General features: G+C 38.5%; 1 protein-coding gene across 1 annotated transcript in view; it reads right to left on the bottom strand.

Annotated features, from left to right (window-relative positions):
• Nucleotides 1-584: 584 nt before the first annotated feature.
• Nucleotides 585-23,277, bottom strand: part of LOC149287606 (DENN domain-containing protein 1A-like) — a gene marked incomplete at its 5' end in the record, with an annotated part of 204,987 nt that continues 182,294 nt past the window's right edge. Inside the window, 5 exons of the mRNA XM_089492645.1 lie at nucleotides 585-1,817; nucleotides 2,260-2,506; nucleotides 2,749-2,877; nucleotides 8,125-8,213; nucleotides 17,178-17,237. Of these exons, the coding sequence (XP_089348771.1) occupies nucleotides 585-1,817; nucleotides 2,260-2,506; nucleotides 2,749-2,877; nucleotides 8,125-8,213; nucleotides 17,178-17,237 (1,758 nt within the window). The remainder of the gene's footprint in view (nucleotides 1,818-2,259; nucleotides 2,507-2,748; nucleotides 2,878-8,124; nucleotides 8,214-17,177; nucleotides 17,238-23,277) is intronic.

Raw genomic sequence — 23,277 nt, 5'->3', positions numbered from 1 at the left:
CGATTTTACTAACTATGGGAACTCAATGGTCCAGTCTATTGGTTGTCACGACACATACTGGCCCAGTGAGATGCTTGTACATAGATAGATTTCTGCTTACTTTAATTTGAAGTGGTAAGTTAATCCATCCATCATTGCATGTGCCTGTAAATACTAAAGCGAGGTACGCATCACCATTGCAGAACAATAGAAAGCTGTGATGAATATTGTAGATTGTGATAAGTGTGATTTTTTTTTGTTACTACATATGAAATCTTTGCTAAACAAGCACTGTATGTAAAAGTAGATACCGCCTGGACAGGCTAACACTAAAATGCCTACCTAGGCTGCCCAAACGTCTAAGGTCTAGATAGTTATAAATCAATTCACATTTTGAAAATTAGGACGCAAACTAAACAAGAGCTTCCTGTGTATACAATACTTCTCCAAACAAATAACATGGGATATTATATTTGTGATATCAAAGCCTTTAATAGCAAACGTTAGTCTTAAGTATAGGAGCAAATGCTTGCTACCATGGTTGTTTCACGTCAATTGCTTAGGTTTCTTTAAAGCGAGATTTTCTGCTTCTCCGCATGTGACTCTTACTCAAACGTCTCCCACCGTTTCCGTAGTTGTTCAACTTTACCAGTTGCTGGCGCTACCTCGTGTTTGGTTTTGCTGATCAAATCATCAAATGGATCTCTGGTTTGTCCTGGCTTCACAGGGAGCAGAATAGGATCTGACACTTTAGAAGGTCTTGGGGGGATGGCTGGAAACTCCTTTGACTTGCCCTCCTGGGCTTTGAAAGGGGGATGTATCATAGGTAAAGTTCTATGTCCTGCAGTGACGCCAACAACAGGTGGAAAATGTGGCTGTGTTTCAGCTGTGTTGTGACCCTGCTTTATTAAAGAATTGATATTGGAGGTTGATGGTACTTGGCCAAATGGGCTCCTTCCGGGTATCATTGAAGAGTGAGGTCTCTGACCATGATAAAATCTCTGTGTTGAGAGTAAGGTATTTGGACCAAGTACAGGGCCTACTGTTGGATTGAACGTTCCCCTTGGGCCGCCCATCACAGGGATAGGCTGTTCTGTTGGTATTGACTGGGCAAATGGGTTAAGGGGATGTAGAAACGAGGGCTGTGGCTTGGTGAATCCCAGCCGATTTGTAAATGCTGCAGAAGCAAAATCATTTTGTAAAGTAGTATAAGGTTGAGTGCTTGAGCTGTGAGGGTCTTCAGAGCTCTGTACACCACTGCCTACAGGAGGATGGCTACCACTTTGCCAGTCTCCTGTTTTTAAAGGATCCAAGAGGCTCAAAAGATCTTCATTCACTCCAACCTCGGCAGACACTTTAACTGGCAGCAGCATTCCTGAAGAACTAGAGTTGGAATGCTGAAGATGTGCCTCCTCCAGCGACTGATCCCCAAAAGGTGCTGAAATACTTTGCAAAGTGAAATCACTGCTCTCCCTTGTTGGTGGTTTGCTTGCTTCATTAAGTGGTGGAACACTCTGTTGCTTAGCAGATCTGGGTGCTGGGGGAGGTGGGACGATGCCCAGCTCAGGGGTCTTTCTTCCATGTGGCCGTGGAATTGTGATGGTGTTCTGTGTGCTGCAGCATGTTCCCTCTTGTTCTACAAAACCCAAAGGACTCTCTCGATGTGACAGAGTTGCCATGCTCTCAGGGAGGGTTAATTGTCTTTCTGGTGAAACTTGGTGATATTTTGTGGGGATTGCCATATCATCATGCCCCAAGCTCCAAAGCTTGTTGTATGGATGGTTATATTTAATTGTGGGGACAATGCGACTTCTTTCATGGATACTAAGATCCATTCGCTGTAAAAATGTACAGAAATAATTCATTTTTGAGTAACCCATTACCAATAATTGTCAAGTCATTAATCACAAACCAAATCTAAGTGGTTAACAAAGTGCACACTAAGTGTTGTTGGTTTATATTGAATAACCAGTAGGTTGTGCTATAGTTGATGTATAAAATATAACACTATCACAGATAAGGATTACTAAAGACGCCATGTGCGTTTTATAGTTTGGGTAACACCAGCATGTATTTTTGCCAGGTTACCACTACAAGAACAATGAAATAAAAAAAAAAAAAACATAATAATTGCAAATCATCACCAGTTTCTCTAAGTCGTAGCTTAAAACTGATAATGTGGGTTTTAGCCTTAAATATAACTTGTGTATGATCAGGGCCCATTGCATATTTTTGCCCAAAAAGGATCTTGCATGGTTGTCTAATATTACGGACCAATACCTGGTAATCAAAGCTGAAGTTGTCGTCATTGTCTTCTTTTGGAGTCCGAAGATCTTCCAGACTTTTGGCTTGGATCAGCTGCTGTGGTTGCGAATCAACCTCTAAATTACTAAAGATGTCCTCTAGAAGACTGACATGAGTAAGATGTGTACTAGGTGGCTCCTGGCCAGTCGCCGACTCACTCTCTGGACTGATCAACTCATCTCCATCAGCATCAGATTCTTTTAAAGTTCGGTACTGTTGAGGCCTGAGAAACAAAATAAATTGACCAGATATTTTTAAAACTGATGCCAGATTATACCGACAAGTAATGTGTATAATAAAATGAAAGTGTAAAACGAATGAAAGCATAATATAAGAACAAACTCTATCCTGGAGGTACTTTGCAGAGTAGGAAAGGTCTTGGCATGAAGTGTATTATTTATATTTCACACATTTGTGTTTGTTCTACATGTTAAGACAGTGAAAGAAAAGGCTGAGGGTAGAGACCATTCAAAGGGAGCAGAGAAGATAAAGTTTTCAGAGAAGGCAGAGACAGGGTCCTCCTCCTGCAGGAATTCATCATCAGAGGAATCTTCTGAGAGGAAAACAGTATAGTGGCGTGTGGGCTTCACAACGCTAAAGAGACAGAAGAACAGAAGAAATAAAAGTTAGTTGACCTGTAGCTCAAAAATCTCCACACTGCTTAATGAAATACAGAAGCCTTATGACCAGATGCTGGAAAATAAAGAGATTACATAGGTACAATTATATTAGATCTTCTCTGCTGATTTCCAGGATGTACGTAAAATTCAAACTAATTTCAATCTCCATAACAAACATTCAAGCTGCATTGGGGAAGAGCTGTAGTAAGTTTATCAGGATCCCTGTAAGGTCCAAAATTTTTTTTTCTGCATGCTACTTGTGTTGGTCTAAATTGTCAAAATAATGAAACTGTTACATTCAAAAGAGCAGTTCATCCAGTGTCAATGTCATTTTATTACAGTGATTATATAGATGCATCACATTAAACACCAAAGAAAATACTCCTGCTGTAATGGAAGAGAACCCCTTTTGCTCAGTATGCACATTATGTAGATGGCTGTAGATATTCTGGCTACTTTCATTGAAAAGTGACAATCTGTGTTTAAATAATCTGTGTAAGTCACGGGCTACTGTGCAGCTGTATCGTAGAACAGTGACATCTTATTTATGTTGATCAGGAAAGTTTGGGGCAGAAATAAAACATACGGAGCTCTACCAACTCTTCTACAGCACGGTGAAACAAATGAGACAGTTCTATAAACTAAGGCGTAATATGTCAAACACACATCATCATTGATCGCGATCACTGCCCATAATGCATTGCTGAGGCTCCTCAAGCAGTCTCAGTGTTAGCTGTCCTTGTGTTAACACCTGCTTGTGACACCAGTGACAGCTTGCTTCGTTTTAAATACCATGTCAGACACACATCCCTGTACAGCCGCGGGAAGTGTGGAGGCTGTGCGCATTATTACAACGGCATGGGTTTATTTTTAATGAGGACGGTATGCATGGTGAGAACGCACGGACATGCCTGCCTCACATCAGCGTGGCCAGAACCAAGAAATGCTGACAAATGTAGATATTTCAAATTTAATTGACACTTAAATAAGCTTGAGATTAAACATGGGAGGGAGGATAGAAGAAAGAAAATAATGTAATTTTATGATATTTTATGGAATGAATATTTTTAACCTGGGACCACAAATGTTGCATTATGTCGAACACACACTTCAGGACAGACAGGAGTATGTTAATTTAAATACATGGGTCATCAAAACATCTGCCTACCAATCGAATATACTGCACAAAGAACTTGATCATTTACTGGTACCTACAATATATAGCCAAAGCTTTACACTAAGTCATCTGTATTGTAACACAGAAACATAGATTTCTATGGATATAGATATTTAACGGCAGATAAGAACCATTCCGCTTAACTTTAGGCTGTCCATTTTGTAGAAACCTTGGTCTTGTATTCAGAATAGCCTAAGCATGCTTAAATTCCCTTACTGGATGTAATGCATTGTATCTACAACGACACACCTCTAACAAGGTTATCTGAATGACATGAAGAAATGTTTCCTTTTGAAACATTTGTGTACGAAAGTATATACTATGTAACTTTATATTACAAATCCTTACATTTTATTACCAGGATCTATTGGATCTATTTGGATTAATGGAACCAATAATAGGAAAATTGCAAAGACTTAAAGACTATTCAGGCTTGGGTGCTCCAAGAAGGCACACAGACACACAGCTTCCAGCCAAGATGTCATTGTAGGATCCAAATAACCCAAGTATAGTTTTACGCCTCCTACTATAATCATCAGTTAACATTGCTTAAGCAGCACAGTAAGAATAGGAAATTAAATATAAAATGTTATTTTCTATAACTGAAGTCCTTGTACACCAAGATTTAGATAAGAGGATGGTCATCTGGACAATGGTAAATTGATTTTAAGACTCTGTGCTAGATTGGACACTGATCCAGTTAACTTGTTTTTTGTATTCCTTCCTGCATAGGTGTTCCCTACGTCGAGCTTTACCACCTGCTCCTCATATTGTAAGTTAAGGAGCTGTCAATCAGATGCCCTCTCACACATGATGAGGAACCCTCTCAGGACCACTATTACACCTTTCTTTGAGGGTGACAAATCTGATGTGAAACACAGGAACTATCCATTGCAGGGGGTTTTCTGAACCTTTGAAAGATAGAAGCGTGTTAGAACATGCCAGTGGATTCCCAAATGGAGTGTAATTACATTGCTAGTTCACCATGTTGTTTGGTACCCTGTGTCAGTGCATTTATCCATTCTCAATATCATAACCAAATATGACATAAATTGGTTATTGACTGATTTATATATGTGAGCACAATTTAAAAACCTGGCACTTTTTGGAGGATGAGGTGATCTGATGACACTGGAAATGATTGTTATTGACAAATTATCTCCAGTTCAGAGGAATATGTGGCCAGTATTAATAATAATAATAATAATATAAGGTCTGCTCACTTTTAATGGGAGAAAAAAATGGTTTCCTTCATAGCTTGTAGTTAAAAAAAAAAAAAATACAAAAAAAAAAAAAGTTTGTAAGAATATTTTAGATCAACAATGATAAAATAACATTCTAAAAATCATGTCACTGGTGAGAAACCATTCTCATTTATCAACCCTTCTTAGCAATTTGTGTCAGGCATAACTTAATTAGCACTAGAAGATAATGTAGGTCTTGTACAGCAGTGTAGATTGCAAACTGAAACTCTCACCACAAGGGGGCAGTAGAGCTTCATGCAGTGAAGCAGATTTCAAATCCCCTTTGCATTAAAACCATGATTACCAGTCACTATTAAGAGATTAAGCCTAACAAAAGAATATGCAGATTCTATTCTTTGTGCTGAGTGTTAGTTACTTTCAGGTTACATTGTGATCATAGAATCAAATGGGCATGGTAATGTGACAACTTGAAAACAAGAGTAAAAATACACATTATTAATACAAAGGTCTCCTCTACCTTGCTTCACTGAGCAGCAAGGAAAGCAGGAGAAGATAAATAGAGGACCAGACAGAGTATGGACAAGTTATAAAAAAGACACTGAGCCAGATAAGGTAACTCATCTGTTGCTGTATGCCGCCCTCTCTTACACTATAGGGGCAACTAACACAGGGTATTAGACACTGGCATTTCATAGCTTGGGTATTTCTTAATGTTGTGTATTTTTTATATGTTTCTTCTTAAGTAAATATCGTTGGCACGCATATAACTTGTCATTAGGAGACAATCGGCATGTGTTGTGAGATCTATTCAGTAAAGGGGTCTGCAGGATTCATAACTCCGTTATCACTATTCATTATAAATGTCAAACTGCAGTAAGCATCTCCTGAGATTACCCTTTGTAATGCATAAATGCAAAATCCCCCACACTGCCTTAATATTATGAACGTCCAAACCAGACCATCCTGCAGGTGAAGCACACTGGGGTTTGCCTCGGCATATTTGAACTATTATAAATCAGAATACTTTATCTTTGTATATCTTGAAGCCATGACGTTTAAAGAAGATACTAGAATTAATGTTCACATCTCTCAATAAACCGAACGTATATTCACTTTTGTAACAGTTTCCTTTTCCCCTCTTTTCCCAGCATTCTGTCCCTTATTCTGCTATCATGTGAAACTTGCGAGAGCAGGATATGGCCTGCTGACTTGTATACTCATTTTATAGTAAGCTATAGTTTATAGCATATTGTATCCTGGTATAATGGAACACCTTGCTTTATATTCTGATAATAAATCCGAGACTATGGGATCCTGTTTTAAGTTCTGATACTGTAAGGGAGAAAGGAAGTACTGGCCTATAACGAATATGCCCTAATACAATGGGAAGAGATTCAGGTGTGCTACACTTTATCCTAATACAACGGCAATCATCCAAAAGAGTACACAACCTGTTATACTGTATTCTTATGTCAGGGTAATCAGCAGACTTGGGCCCCAGCTAACTCTTCGTGCAATAGAGTCGCTCGTACAGACCTTTACCTCTTGGAGCGCAGAGACCATGGTCTCCCCAGGCCAAGTTCCCCCGTCAGGAGGCCCCTGCAATCCACCAATAGATACGCTTGCACGGCCCTTTAACTACTGACGGGGAACTTGGTCTGTCTCCCCGCTCCAGTTTAAGGCCTATAATCGGGCCATTACGGTATATTGATTTATACAGTTCCGTAGTACTGTACAATGGGTATGGTCGATTATCTCATATTTTCACATTCAATTAAGAGGAATGGTCTAGTTACCCACACTACAAAGAGACAAAGGATAAAGATCTGAAGTTTTCAGATCACTGTATGATCACGGCCAACAATCTTTCACCTTCACACAGTCTACAAGGAGGCTGTCTATCATTCTATTACATCAGGAAATATGGGCAGACTATATTGGCCAAATGGTTCTTATCTGCTGTCAGATTCTATGTTGACATATTATAGTTTTCTACCTTGCTTAGTTAGTGACCCAGGTTCTCCTTGTTTTTGTACACTCTTTTGCACTGCAATAGTATGGTTAATCAGCACCTCATATTAGCCTGTGTAGTGTTATCATCCACTGTGATGAGCCTGTGACCTACAGCTTTAGACCTTCCTGCGGCAGAAGCTCCCTAGGATTTGCCTTTTATGACGTATAGTAATATCAGGGAGTTAAAACGTTCAAGCCTCCTGCAGACTACCTCTTTAGTTAAGAGACCCCATAATACATTTCAGGTCACCACTCTTAATGACAAAGAATTTATAAACACAGAATGTAAACAAAAAAGGGCAATTACAATGACCTGCACAGTGTGACATTGTTTAGTTCAGAACATATTGAAAATCCATATCATTAACAGCGTTTCATAAACCTTATCTTCCAATATTATGTCTGATTGCAGAAGTGTACTGTGATCTTACAGAAATCAGTGACGGGGGGGGGGATCTCTGGCCTGTTGTATCATTATAGGTTAGAGGAGGCTTTTACCAATTGTATTGTGATAATGGAGAAGTAAGTTGGAAGAGATTGTTGCATGCCTTATTGTACGGTGATTTGTACACAGTAAGTGCTCCAGGCTCTGGTTTGCTTCATTGTATTGTAACATTACACTTACAAAGGTTGGTTAATTTGTTGTTATTTCACGTATGGTGTATGGTGAAATTGCTGTAACCAGTAAGGTGAAGTTCCGGTCTGATATTTGTTTCAACAACATTAACTAGAAATATCAGGATTTTTTAATACAAAATCTGTTGACTATGAAAAGGAATGCACTGTGACTTCATAAAGGAAAGCTGGCAGATAGAATTCTACTTACTGGTCGGGGCTGGAGATGGAGGTTCTATGACCGTCTACGACTGTGTTATTTTTGGGACGTCGAGCGACCTGAGGCCTGGGGGGACGAACCTGTAATAAGAAGATTAGCGTGGTGTTAGCGGTTACCTGTTTCTGTGACCTGTTCCAGAGATTAAAGACCAAACATTTGAATCCATTTTCACCGAACATACATTTAATTGAATCTATTTGCTGCAGGTAATTTTCTCTGAATATTCACGTATACAATGCCGTTTCATTTCAAAGCAGCCGCCATGCTGTCATTGCCCATAAGGCACTGCTTCAAGAAGGTATATTTCATAGAAGGTATAGAATGCATTTAAAGTATCTTATTAGGCATTCTTCATTAATGTGACAGTAAGGGACATCATATTGTCAATTTAAATGCTGTATTGTATGCTTTTATAGCACCTAATACTGGAACTACAAAAAAAACAGCATTAACAACTGTTTCATCTACGCCAACCATATGGTATTGGAGATTTATTCTCACAGAAGTGATATATTTTAAAAAGTACAGGCATATGGGGGTTTGCATCCTCATATTCTGTGTCTGTCTGCACACATGAGCTTTCTTTTTAGCTGTAATTGTGTGATTGTGATGGTTTCAGGGCCCTTAATATCTAGTTTAGTGTTAATATCCACTCTACTTTTAGTCTTCAAACATCTGGTATTAATAACCGTGACAAATGGAAATTAGATCAATTTTAAACAACTCTTGGGCTGGGGAAATGACAGCTAAGTGGCCCCTGCCCCCCCCCCATATATATATATACACACAAACTCGAGTGGAATCTAGTTGCACACAAACACTCCACCCAATGCAACATCCACATGCATGCATATATCTCCTTACCTTGTCTGGTGCCTGCCTTTAACCCCACTTGCCCTGATACTAGCGCTCTGTCACCCCACTGAGCTCCTGCCTCCCAGCGTGCAATGGCAAAATTTGCACCAGCCCTGTTGGAAGGATTTGGATTGGCCCGGAGGGCAAATTGCTCTGCAATTTGTAAATCGCGAGTAGTAAGATTAAATAGAAACTCTGTTTATATATTTTACTAATTTTGTCATTGTGATTTCTGAGCGCAGAGTCACTTATATTATCTGTAAATTAATATTTAATATCAGGTTTCTAAAGCGTTTCTGATGATGATGGTGGAAGTACTGCCCTAAGCTATTTCAATATTACTGGATTCAGTCCATCTAACGCCACGGATTTCCTTCGGTTCTGACAGATCTTTCACGTTTCGATTTTGAGTGATATACACTGTTTTCTGTTACCAGTTACAACTTTGAGCCTCTGGGTTAAAATGCTAGAAGACACAATGCAGTATCAGAGAACTTCAATAAATGCAATGGACGTTAAAACAGAGGAGGAGGAGGTACAAGAGGTGCAAATGGCATCTATACAACAGGAATGTAGGTCCCTACTCAAGGACTTCACGGTCCTAACAGTAAGAAATAACTCAGAATCCGAAAGAGGGGCAATTGGAGATCTAATGTGTGCATATATTGTCAGCCGTGTTTCCACCATGTGCTGCTTTCAATGTATTTTTATTCCTTTAGCTCGATTTTCAAGGTGCTCAGAGTAGGTAATACATTGTGACATTATTATACGACCTGCAATGATCCAGTAGTTTTTTGTATTGCTATGTTTGAAGATCATACAAAACACACTGAACAGCAGAATATTGCTATACATACAATATCAATACCTAATCACAAAGCCAACATTTTTGCATGTGATTTAGAAACCCGTCTAGTATGCCAGTTTTTCCTAATGTAAATACTCTAACATTAATCACTACTTGGTCTGGTCAAAGATTCAGGATAGCCATTTGCCTATCTGAAGGATTTTTAAAGTTCCATATTGTATTAAATATATATATATATATATATATATATATATATATATATATATATATATATATATCAAAATATGCTTCCTACATACAACCAGTCAGGTGGCTTCATTTCTTAACACATCATTTTGAAAGGTAGAACAGTAAGAAGACCTTGGTGTTCAAATACTGATATTCGTAAACAATAGAGTGTTACATATTGTTGAGGATAATTGTAATGAACTCCTGCCAAAAAGTTTAACATGAGGTCTTGGCACCTGATTTGCTAGAAAGCAAAAATAAATGATGGCTGGTATCATATGAGGAGCTTTCTAAAGACTAAAGCACTGAAACTAATAGCGGCTCTGTTAATTATCTCAGCGATGCGATACATTTCAGGTCTGTTTGTCTAAAAGAGGCCACACAACAAGTGCATTACGCACAAGATTAAAACATTTCCTTTTTTAGGCACAAAACAGCATTACCAGCAAAACACAGAAATACTTCAAGCGTTACTCAAACGATAAGATGCGTAGACTTAATAAGAAAAAATGATTAATTATTGTGAATTCTCGCCACAGATATTAGCCGATCGTGCACAGTTCTGCACTAATTAAAGAATGGGGCGCTTTTATTGCTTTTTTGCACTGCTGATGTCAGTTTCCTTTAAATGGTTCTGTGACATGTTTACACATCTCTCAAGCTGCCAGTGTTTTTCATTATTCTCTAAATGAAAAAAAAATCTTCTCAATGCATAAAGTGAGATTTATCCTATTTAATTTCTCTGGGCTTAATCCAAAGTTTACTGGTTAAGTCTGCACTTGAAATGCATTACTACTGCTCTATAGTGTAAGATTTCAAAGAGACATCCAGAAGTAGAATATGTTATATGGCTGGATTTTAACGGCTTTTAACACTAAAAAACATCCTATGCCTACATATTACTTTGAATCCAGAAGTCTTTCCTACCACTAACTGTGTATGCCATAGAATGGATGGCAAACATTAACAATTTAGCTGGGCAAGTTAAGTCTATTATCTTTAGTCCATCTTGCAGGCATCGTACATTCTAGTTTTACAATTCTAAAGTTGATGGATTTAAACAGACAATCTAGTTCTTACCCCCTTGTAAATGTATGGAGGGATTCAGAAGAATACCCTCACCATGTGTTTGCAGCTGGTTGACCACATCTACTGCTTCCCACTGGACACACGCAAAATAATCACCGCCAACAATCGGCAGGACGTCCAGGAAGTCCAACTAGATCCCTGCTCGCATTCGTAAAACAGGCACCTACTCTGCTGAGTGTAATACTGTAACATAATTACCAATACTGCTGAATGCCCAGACCTTCTTCAATCAAGTAAAACTGAGACACATTCAGTTTTTCCCCAGGAACGCTTAATTTTCATTTGATACAAAATCATGCTGAATAAGTGTTTCTTATTTTTAAGTATCTAAACCTTCAAGGGAAAGAATAAAACGAATGACATGCTAAGGTTTGTTGCAAAACATACTAGAGAGTGCAATTAATCTTTTGCAACAGTCCCTTTTAACGCACCACCTTATTATGAAATATTGAAATATTGCACCTAGGGCCACTGTAATGCACACAGGGGACAAAACTTCAGGACTTTCTATTCTTGTTCTAGGGGAGAGAGGGCTGTTTCCAGATCATCAGTCTGGAACCCAACAGCTGCTTAAAACCTGACACTACTGATGGGACACGATCAGCAGTCTCACACTACTCACATTACTTAGGACCCTTGCAAAACACAAGTTCTGACTGTAACAGAGCAAGCAATGATAAAGGTTAATCCGTAGACATGTCCATGCATCTGAAGCACGCAATATCTTTAACACACAATATTTTTGAGACCCCAGCTGATATGTTTAAAATCCAGATCAAAGTTAGGTCACTGGCTAAAAAAAGTTACAGTCAGGTCAAGACATTCAACTTGAGCTGTACTTTCTCAATGAAGATGCACTGTCATCGTGGAACCGTACAGTAATCAGTATCACTCATAAGTAGCAAGTTCCACATGTCCTGAAATTAATAGAACAATGTTTGACACACAATTTAATGTAGGCACACCTAACAATAATGTTATTATTATGGTTAGTAGAGTTAAGAGGGACAAGCACACAGAACACTTTCTAAAGCATTTTAAGATATATTACATTACATTTTATGTACAGAGAGGACGCAGATTCCAAGCACTATTACAATATGGGGTATGTGAAAATTACCTATAACATTAAATTAAAATGTCATGGGGCAAACAACATAAACACAAGTTAAGACATCCTGTTACAGGAGAAGGGGGCCCTTGCAAATCTTTTAACTTTAGGATATCTGTGTTCATTGATGTTAGTAAGAACTCTCGCATTACTGTGTTACCCTTGTCTAATTTCTCGTTGCCATGCTCCTCCATCTAATGCTTTGATAGACAGAAAAGTGGAGAAATGATGTGGAGGAAAGTCAGACAATGCCCAACAACATGAAGTTTAATGCTCACACTGGTATACACGTGGTGGGTTTCACATACATACATGCTGTTTAATCCAATTTGTAGATAAAATTACTAATGCTCATTAGACAAACTAAACTGTAAGATAAAGGGCTCCATAATGTTAAATAAGTGTAAGGTTTAAAAACCTAGCGATGTACACTGGCCTAGGGTGGCAGGTCCTGGGTATGGCAGTTCTTCTTGTTGGTGCTCTCCTGCTCAATGAAGTACAAGGCAGATCACTATGAACGTGTGTGCCTCGCTGGCACAGCCTCCATACCACACAATACTTGGTACCTTGTGTCCTTCTGAGGCAGAGAAATCGAATAGGACATCATACCCTTCTGCTTGGTAGGGAGAATAGAGGAGGTGGCGGTAGATGCTGGGGAGCCCTGGGTCAGTTAAAAAGGGAAAACCACTAATAGGAAGCTGGGTTGATGGTTTATGGTTAGTGGCCAGATGGTTAAGTGACAGCAATGTAAACAAATAGACCGGGAATCAGGTCTATTACAATTACAACTAACTATGACAAAACCTTGTTTCAAACCTAGCCATGCTGCCGTAAGTACTATTACCAAGAAAAAACAGAATAGGGAAGGGAGCAGAAGAGAAACAAGGTTATAAAGCAGGGACATTAAAAACCAGGCACTCTGTGAATGTCAATCTATTATCAGCTTGTTTATTGCCAGCCAGCCAACCAATAATAACAGCGTCTGGCTGAACAACACAGTATACCTTCCAGCTCTCCTTGTTTGGGAGGGACAGTCCTTCTTTTCTCTTTGAATGGTGGCTCTGCAGCCATAAAAGTCAAAATAATTTTTATAGAAACAGAAGGAAATGGATTTGTAAATTAATTTGTCTAAATATAGTGTTCTTTTTTCTATTACAATGCTCAGTCCCAAAGTCCCATAAGAAGTCTTGTTCCCAAGTTTTCTTACCAATTCCACTTAAACAAGTCTCTTTGGCCATTTGATCCACTGACCTGAGGCCAAGTACATCATGATCTGGCAGGAAGAACGACAACTGAGAAAATAGCCAAGCTTTTCTCTGCATCTCCTGTCATTACAGCCAAACACTGAAGGTAATGCTGAAAGGTGTTGCAAGCGCGGTGTATGAGAGGCGCAATGCCTAAAAAGCTCACTTGCAGCCGTTATACATTCCTCAGTCTTGGATGTTTGATACCCACAATTTGGTTGAGGGTTGGTTAATTTTGTCAGATGCTTTTATTACACGAAAAAATTCCAACAAATATTTATACACAAAATGCATCATTTTATATGGCTTGTTTGTGCACAATTCCTTTCACAGATCTGTCACATTTCATGTAATTATTTATTAATTAATTAAAATTCTGTTTATTCATCGCTGCTACTGCAGTTCTGGGTATTTTCCAGTTTTTGCTCCTGTGACATCTCTGTGAATCCCCCACTGTGTTGAATTAGACACCTCTGTGCTGGGTTTCATGTACGCTCTAAGCATTGACACATACAAAAAGGAAAACATTTAGACTTAAAGGGAAACTCCAACCAAATTGGTTTCAAAATATTGTGCGGTTTTCTACTTTTTACTCAACAATGCTTTAGACCATTAATTATTAGTTATTTTTTATGCCCTATAGCAAACTCTTTTTGGCAAGCAAAAAGATTATCTCAGTCTTAATGATCCAGTCTGACAATCTGGGGTTAATCAGTTAATGGGAGAGTTGACAGAGGAGTTGTGTTCCGGCTTCTTGACTTCACTATACATTATGATCTACCAGCTCTTGCGAGCTTCTGCTGCAGGAAGAGCTTGGCTTGACCCGGCATAATGTGTAGTTAAATCCATGAGTCTCCTCACCCATTGACATTCACACTGCAAAGTCACCCAAAATAAAATGATAAAATATTTTTCTCTGCTACACTCAATTACTGTATACAGCACTGTACTCAGTGCCATTTTATAAATTAGATTGGGCTCATCAATCATATATATGCAAAGCACGCATTGAAATTAACCCTATACACGACTCCATCCATCACACTGTGTGAAACAACTTAAACTGAAGTATTAACTCTGTTTAAAGTATTTCCCACGTTGCAAAACCCAACAGCAAAGGTCTGATACACATTGGTGTTATTCTGATTAAGCCGAGGGCAGCAGGTCCAGGAGGGCAGCAACCCCTGTGCGACTTCACTAAGTGCTGAATAGTTCTTAAGGCTCACTTGGGAAGATCTATGATCTCTCTTGAAACCTGCCCATTTATCCTGCCAAGGTCTTTGCAGTCCTCCATCATCTCAGCTTACACTAATGTGGAGCACAGGAATATCCTGGTACACTGCAGAAAGAAGCAGGGAAGAACCCCCTTGCCATGGTTGGCCCGATGGGTGACTGGGTGTGCTGCTTTGGATCAGACCTAGGGCAGCAACCAACATAAATACAACTGTTGATATAGGTCACCTTCTGTAAGTCTGATAGCGGGTGCTGGGTGGAGGAAAATAGTTAGAACCAAATACGAATAAGGACAGTGTTCTGCTCACACTTGAGCAGAAGACGAATACGGTTCAAACTAGTGTGTAGCCTCATCATAAAATAAACTGGATATATATGATTGATGTGTCAGCCGTGCAACATTAATTCATCAAATGAAGGACAACATGGTGACGTGTGGATCTTTTTTTTCCGGTCCACACACCCCAGGTACCCATAACAGGCAGAGCTCCTTCCATATAATGGAGTGACTAGTGAACAATGTTGAAAGTTTATGAGGCCTGCTAGGTAATGAAGGGGAGAGGGGCTGGGGCAATAGAGTTTATGTATAAAGAACGATTCCATTGCAGAAAAATCTCTCTTTCAGACGATTCATGTTAGTTAGAGGCAGCATTCAACAAACAAAGGCAATTACTTTCTGTTTAATAAACACAGTTGTAGTGCAACAGACCCTTATACACAATCCCAACCCTACAAACCAGTGTAAATGTTTAAAGATGCTTAGTATTAAAGTTTAGGGTGTAAGATAAACATCAGCGGGTGACAGCTGAATAATACATGGAGAAAAATCTGCATAAGGATGCAGAATTACGGAAACATATTTTAATTGTGACAGATCCCTTATTCTTGCACCCTCTAGGATATTTTACCATCATATGTAAAAATTTCAACCTAAACCCCGTTATAATTTTCAGAAATGACCGAAAAGGGTTATGTTTTAACGATTCAACCCACATTAACATATTTAACTAATGTCATTGTCTGAGACAAGTTCTAAGGTGTGTATCCGGCACATGTTCTTCACAGCCTGTGCCATCACTGACAGCCCACACATTCCTATACGATATCCCCCCACATAAAACAGAATCTGCAAGAATATTTTCACTTTGAAGATTTGGCGATTGACACGTTCAGAATTTTAAATTTTCTGCCCTGTTGGGACACTTTTGATTCACGTATCTCTACCTGCAGCGGATTCACATATATGACAGACCGCATGCAGCAAATCCTTACTTTGCAGCTTGAGATATAAAGACAACATGCAGAGTTAGCCAATAAGTGACTCAAAGAGCCATAGTTTTATCTTTTAGTCAGATCAAAAATCTAGAACTATGAGCAAAAATGAGTTGGAAAAACTTGCATTTTCTCCCCAGAAAGAAAGACAAATTTACACATGCAGACAGATCTACATATAAGTAGCAGGTAGCTACTCACCCTTGCTCAAGAGAGCAATCAATTTATAGTTGGTTTAATAGATTGCAGGATTTGGATAATTGCAAATCAAGCCATATTGGTTTTATTTAATTTCTCTAGACCTTGGAGGATTGGCTATGGGCAATCCAGTAATGGCAGTAACGCCAGTAGTAGCAACAGCAACGTGCCAACATTTAGGAACCCATCAGGTACAGGGTGAAAGCTGATATGGTTTATAAATACTATGTTTACAAGGGGAGAAGTCAGTAAAATAAATGGCTATACTATTGAGCTTCAGATACACAGTAAAAAAAACAAAAAAACAACTTGATGGGTTTTAAGGCAGCTTTATAAATAGGGTCTCTATGAAGCACCCCATTCATAAGACATATCATCTTAAACTGAATTCAATTGTACCTTTTGTGTAATGATATATTCTTTCCCCAAAGTGTCTCCCTGCACAGAAGAACATTCTGTACCTGCCCTGCTGATGTTAAGATAATATATACTAATTAATATTAGTCAAAATGTACTCCTGTTTGCAATATCGGCAGATAAAACCTGCATTTAATCGTAGTGCTGTGAGTAACAAAATTATTTTCAGAATCATAATTTCATCTCTAAAGAGTTGTAATATCTCCGGGTGACCCGAGTTTTCAGCAGACCTCGGCTCCATAAGAATGACATACAGTTCCGTTATCTAGTCTTTGGCTAGTTGGTGAGTAGCTATTTAATAAACACAGAGTAACATAGCAAAGAAAACACTGCACATTAATCTAACAATCCCAGTGATCAGAACGTCACTCAGACATGATACCAAACAAGACAGATTGTGCCTAGATATACCAAGCAGAGAGAAATGCAAGTTTCATGGGAAGAGTTTTAAGACGTCAGGTTTTAGAAATCAAATTTCATTTTTGCTCTTGCATTAAGAGACAGCCTAAACTAAAAAGGTTTATTAGACTACTGAAAGCGAGTCAGGCAAAGTTAATAGAGTGAGGAGTGCAGACTCGCATCTACTCACGGGTACAGTGGCGCGTCGGATCCTTGGAGGAGGAGGTCGAGGTGGTGGGATCTTTTCCTGCTGTATTAAAGTGGAAACTGACATATCAGTCAATAGTCAATACCAAAAACACACTATAACATACCGTCTTACATTTATTTCTGCAGCCCATGGGAGCTCAAATAGCTCCAAAATGTTTGCATTTCATCCATCTGTTGTAACATGGGGACCTGTGTGAATGGATTGGTATGTTACATGAAGTACATGTTCAGAAATGTAATCCTACTATCCATTATCACCATAAAAACCCGCACCGAACTGGTCCTACTTGTGATCATGAGCAATGGTAAAAAAATAAAATACAAACTATAGGGAAGCACACAACCCGAAAAGCACAAAAGGCATACACATTCAAGTTCCCTGGTTGCTGCTAGAACAACGACCAACAAGTACACAAAACAAAGCAGAACACCTGAGGCATACATTTTGTGAATGGCCATATATTGCTTAGCCCCCCACAACATCAAAGTCTCCCATGTTTTTTATGGCTATTTTGCTTATCAAGGAGCTAAATCAGTGGGACAGCATTTTTTACCCAAGTGAGAGTCTCCAACAATTGAAAGCATTCTTTGGCCACAATTAACGAGGCACCTGTGTGGGGCTCCTCAACCCTGAGGTTTGGTCAAAACTTGCAAATATGCATATCACAAAAAATAAAAGTAAATAAATCTGCTATGGGACTGAGACGTCTAAGGTTAATCATATTGCTACATAATATCAGGTGGTTAGTGTTTTCTTTATGAGAAGAATGACTATTTGTTCTCACGCAGGCTCCAATATGCTAGAAGTCCCCTTCCATAAAATGCGGGTGGGATTTGGCATTATTATTGCACACTCACCGCTGCTTTAGCATAATGATCAACATGTTTCTATAATGTGAAACACTTTTAAATAAATCATGATAAAAAAATAAATCATAACAAACTACAATAAATAACAGAACTATCAATACATTCTATTTTTGGATTTATCGTAACCTGTCATTAGGCTACTTTTCTGCCCTTGTTTAAGCAGACTTTGGATTGTGCCTTAAAGTATTCATTATTAAGACCCTTCTAGTTTTTCTCACATGGACTAGCGTTTACTATTTGCTTGATGATACATATTGATACACCCATTCAAAATAATATCATGTTTTGGTCATTCATTGAGTTGCGTTGCTATATCCCAATGAAGATGACTAAAATGGTCCAGGTATTATGAACTATCTGATAAGCTATTTTTACCTTAATATTGTCACAAAACCTGTCTCAGGTTTGAAAGCAATGTTTCCTCCAAAGCAGAGGCCACAATGCAACTTTTTTTTGCTGCCTTTGGCATAAACGTTTGTCAATGCCTTTGTCCTTGGCACAGGTCGGTCATCATCAGTGAGTGGAAAGCTGAAGATTTTTATTGTTAACCAATTTATTAGAAGATACGTGTCAAAATCACTGCAAATTGGCAGTGAAGCTGTTAATCTCTCTCTCTGTGGTATCATCTAAACATGGAGGTGGAAGCATTGGGATGACGCCAGCCTAGAAATCTGTGTCTGGCATGGGAAACTTTGGAACGTTTCACTCATCCCACTTTGAGCTAGGAGACAAAAACATGATCATATGGTTTCTATCACAGGTTTTGAAATGTGCAGAGACAGAAGAGTGGGACGCTCTTCCTCCCGATACAGGATGCTCACAGATGTGCCAGACAGTAAGAGACACACTGACTACAGACCGTACCTGGACACTCTGCGTGGCAAATTAAACAAAAAATGTACTTATGTACTGTTCTCAAATCAAAAGATATACGTACACTAAAAGGTAGATCGCTTTTTATTTGATTTGTACTATTTCCAGACCCGTCGCTTTTACCACTTTTAGAATAGCTCAATTTATTCATGAAAACTAGATATAGTGTGTTCATAATACTAAACAATAAAACATACTGCAGGGAAGCTAACATGTAACAAAAGTAGCATACCACATCAATTTTAAATTCTGAGGCTAGCACCCATCTTCTCGTATCAGCAAATACTGCCCAGACCCATCTGCAATCAGTAACTTCACAATAAGGGAGGAACAACCTAATGGGGGGGTAAGTATGTATAATTATTGTAGGGAGGTTAATTGAAAGCCACCTTCAAATTTAACGACGAAGTACCAAGAGACATCTCAGTCGGTCTTCCAGGCAAAACTCACTGAAGTTGGGCCCTTCACTATAGATTTGTGAGTTGAACTATTTAATCTAGCCTCATCTCCAAGCGAATAAACTCCATATCAGTGTAATAGTTAGCTTTAACAAATGGGTAGAATAAGACTAAGATTAACAGATTTTAGAGGGGGTTTCTAGGGATGACTGACATCAAAGAAATGATAAACTCAAGTGGCAAATAAATCCAGGAAAGGAACTCAAAATAAAATGAAGTGCCAGGGTGTAATCTATTAAATCCACATCAGTGGAGTGTAACCGATAGGCCAAAGCTAAAATAGCAATAGTAAAAAGACATAACAGACATATAAAGAAGAAACCTTTTCCTGAGAAAAGCGTTACAGTTTTCAGTTGACGTTGGCATTCAGTGAGAATGCTGTGAAGATAAACATGCGTTATCGTTTTGCTGGATGCTGACCACTTGGAGCTCAAAGGCTCGTTTTAATTGCAAATATCAGCAACGTTGAGATTTACCTATCCCACATATGTCCTTCAGCTACTCCAAGGACACGAGATAGCCCTGAGAAGTAATGTTTCAAACACAGATAATCCTTGCCTTAAGCCAATTTTTCCAATAGAAAGTTTTCATGCGCTCTCTACGGGCTGAACATAAGCTCGTCCATAGCCAGGGCAGGATCCCCTGTGGGATGAAAAGGCTGCAGCATATTCTGAAAATGAAACATGCAAATCTGATAAGCTCGGGATCATTCATGCAAGCTAGCTTCCATTTAACCCTTTCACTGCCTCCAAATAAGATACACTGTAGGCTTTTTTCAGAGTCTATTCAGTTCCCTCTATTATTGCCATCATTAAATTTAATTCTAATTTCTTTCCATTCATTGTCTTTATTTTTTCCTTTCATTTCTTTCCATTCCTTCACTCATTTGTTTTCTCTCGTCACATCAGTAATTAGCTTTTTAAAAATCTTCATTTGACTTAATCATCCAAACTGTCTGATTCTGCATCAAAAGCACTTTGTATAGCCCGTGGCTACATTGGTTCTATAGGTTAAATACCAGGAAGGGGTGGCAGTGATACAGCAAATGCCGACGCTGCCCTTTTATGTAGATGTTCTTCAAAAAATGTAAAAGTTTGAAGTGATGAGTTTTGCCCCTTCCGATCTTTTAGATCTACGATAACGCATCCTATAGTTGCTGCAATTTGGAGAAAGCAAATATTATTTACAAAAGAAGCATCTGATTTGCAGTTAATTTGTTGATGCAGCAAAACACGTTGTTTCTGAAAGGTCAAAAGGGGAACTCATGCTGAAAAATCATCTTAATTAGTGCTCATATATGAACGGTTACACAAAGTGGGAGGGAACGGTCAGACAATGAAATAAATAAAATATTTTTTTGAGGATCAGTTTATAGAGCTATCTCTGTATGAGACTGAAAAGCAGAGGGTTCTGAATCCATTTAGTATGAGCTGACACATACCCTAAATATATTATTATCCTGGCTTTCTTGGAGATAGTAGAAGACTTCTGACGGTTCTACCAAAGAGCAAATAAATGTTTTACTGTGCAAAAAATTATTTTTTACATTTGGTAAACTGGTTTTAATGGGGTCTGCAGATTATTGTAGATGACCAAGGAACTTGCAAGGTGGCAAACAGTGGGGTACACATGAGTGGAAAGATACTGGGGTACAGGAGAATGGATGAGAAAGGGGAAACGAGACAGACTGGAACAATGAAAGAGAGCAAGAAAACAGACTAAAGAAAGGGCAACAACTACAAAAAGGGGATGGGCGCAATGGAGTTAAGGAAAAGGAGAGAGAGGGAAAGTACTGAAGGGAGATGGAAGAGTAGAGTGAAAGTGGAGCGGGGAAACTGCTGCTTATAGTTAAAAGTGAATCTATGCATATACAGTAGAAGGGTTATTCACAAAACAATGACTATACCCGGGAACACTCCAGTTTTGCCATGGGCACTCTGGGTATGGCATCTAAACTGCCTGACGGCTCCATAATGCTATACAAAAACAGAGATGGGTGTGACTTGCACAGTGTGTTACTAAAACAATTCCATCAAACTTGATCAACTTAAATCAGATATGTCAAGAACACGCAGTCCATCTTAAGAAAATAATTCAAGTGCTACCATAAACTTAACACATAGTACAAGTCTAATCACTCGTAATTAAAACATCATTTATGGTTGTCAGTGCTAAATGTATGCAAAGGTTACTTTCTTCCTCTGGGAAAGATCTTTCTAAGTAGGCATTTACCAGAGTGTTTTGCTGGAAATCCAACCCATATTAATTATATTAGCTGCCTCCTAATAGTAACATAAAAAGTACTGCAGAAAGTACTTCATAATGGGGTCTAATTGTATAAAGAAAGGTGATCTGTCCATAATAAAGCATTTCCTTTTTTACTACGTTATAGCACTGCAAATAAGGAAAAACATACCCACGATGCATTGTTTACTCTGCGACATGTAACAGAGCCTAAGGGGTCAGCACAAACGTTATACCTACTGCTACAATCCTATAAAACAACTATTCCTTCCACATGTTTAAAGCAAACTATCTTGTTAAGAACCCGCGGGACTGAACCAGCTTACAGTCCATCGAAAAATTTCACAGTACAGCATGTAGCATTTTCACACCAGCGAAAACAGAAAAACTAAATGTTTTTGTATGTGTGAAATAGCAGTTGGTGCCCAAGAGACTTTTAGGCTCTCTTCCTAATGGTTAATTCTCATTAATAGCTTTTTTTTTATTTTTTTACAGAAAATATTCAAAACAGATGCCTTTGCAGCATATTAAAGGTGTGACTTCACCCACATTCTTATCTGTTCTTCAAAATAATACAGAACAGATAATGGCATTAAGCCAAAAAGCTACAAAAAATCATTTGAGAGAAGCTTTGGAGGTGTCAAAGCATCCAGTAAAATCTAGCTACGCATAGACAACCTTTCGCCTAAATAGTTTACATTTATTGACAATCAATCATGAGGTTAGTTATACACTATAATATTTAGTGTCAGTACCCTGGCGTATTTACAATAACTGCACAACGAATATGCAAGAGCATCATCATTCAAAGTAGCAAGGTATCCACAAAGATTTCTGTGAAATCACGCTTGAATGGATAGTTGGAACGAAGACTCTTACATGATAAATTAACCAACAATTTGTATATCCTTCAGAAAAAAGATAAGAAAGTACAACATTTTTACTTGGTGCACGATGAACCCTTTCAATGGCTGCTATGATAAGAGCACTCTTCCTACTTTACACCAGAATAACTGAATAACTAAGCACATCGAAAGGTAGAGAGGGCACTGATCAATTGAGCTTCCAACCTAGAAGATACATAACCACTAACCTCAGAGTGACAATGGCACGCAACCAGTACAGAGATCAAAGTACACGATTTCTGTAGAAATAATGTTTTCTTCATAAAAGCTGAATTAATATGCAATCAAAGTTGCAAATTGCTGCTAAATAAGGTAAAGTCTGTGCTCATAGAGATGAGCTTGTATACAGGCAACGTCAGTATACAAAGATCAATTAGAAGGAAGAAGCCAAAAAGGCAAAGCATCTACTCTAGGTCGGATACGGGTTTCAAAGAATCGGACTAAACTGGTATCAGGTACCATTTATCAAGATGATGGTCTCAAAGCGGAATCTAAATAAAATGCTGCCAACAACCATACACATAAAACCTTGATAATATAAAACTCTGTGATGGCTAGTGACTGAACAGCGCAAGACACTCTATTCTCACATTTTCAAGGGGTTTCTCTTACTTTAACCATTTACTCTACATGTTGCTCATATCTATTTGGCAATGAAAGGTCTGTGATCATCTGTCCTCAATAGTATTCTGGAAATAAAGAAATAAATTAGTAATTGGTGAAAGGAAAG

Source organism: Sceloporus occidentalis, unplaced genomic scaffold, assembly GCF_023333645.1.
Source record: "Sceloporus occidentalis isolate IW3139 unplaced genomic scaffold, rSceOcc1.0.p SCAF_58, whole genome shotgun sequence".
Classification (NCBI taxonomy): Eukaryota; Metazoa; Chordata; class Lepidosauria; order Squamata; family Phrynosomatidae; genus Sceloporus; species Sceloporus occidentalis.
Note: the sequence above shows the minus strand (reverse complement) of the source record. Positions and strands in the feature narration are given on the sequence as shown.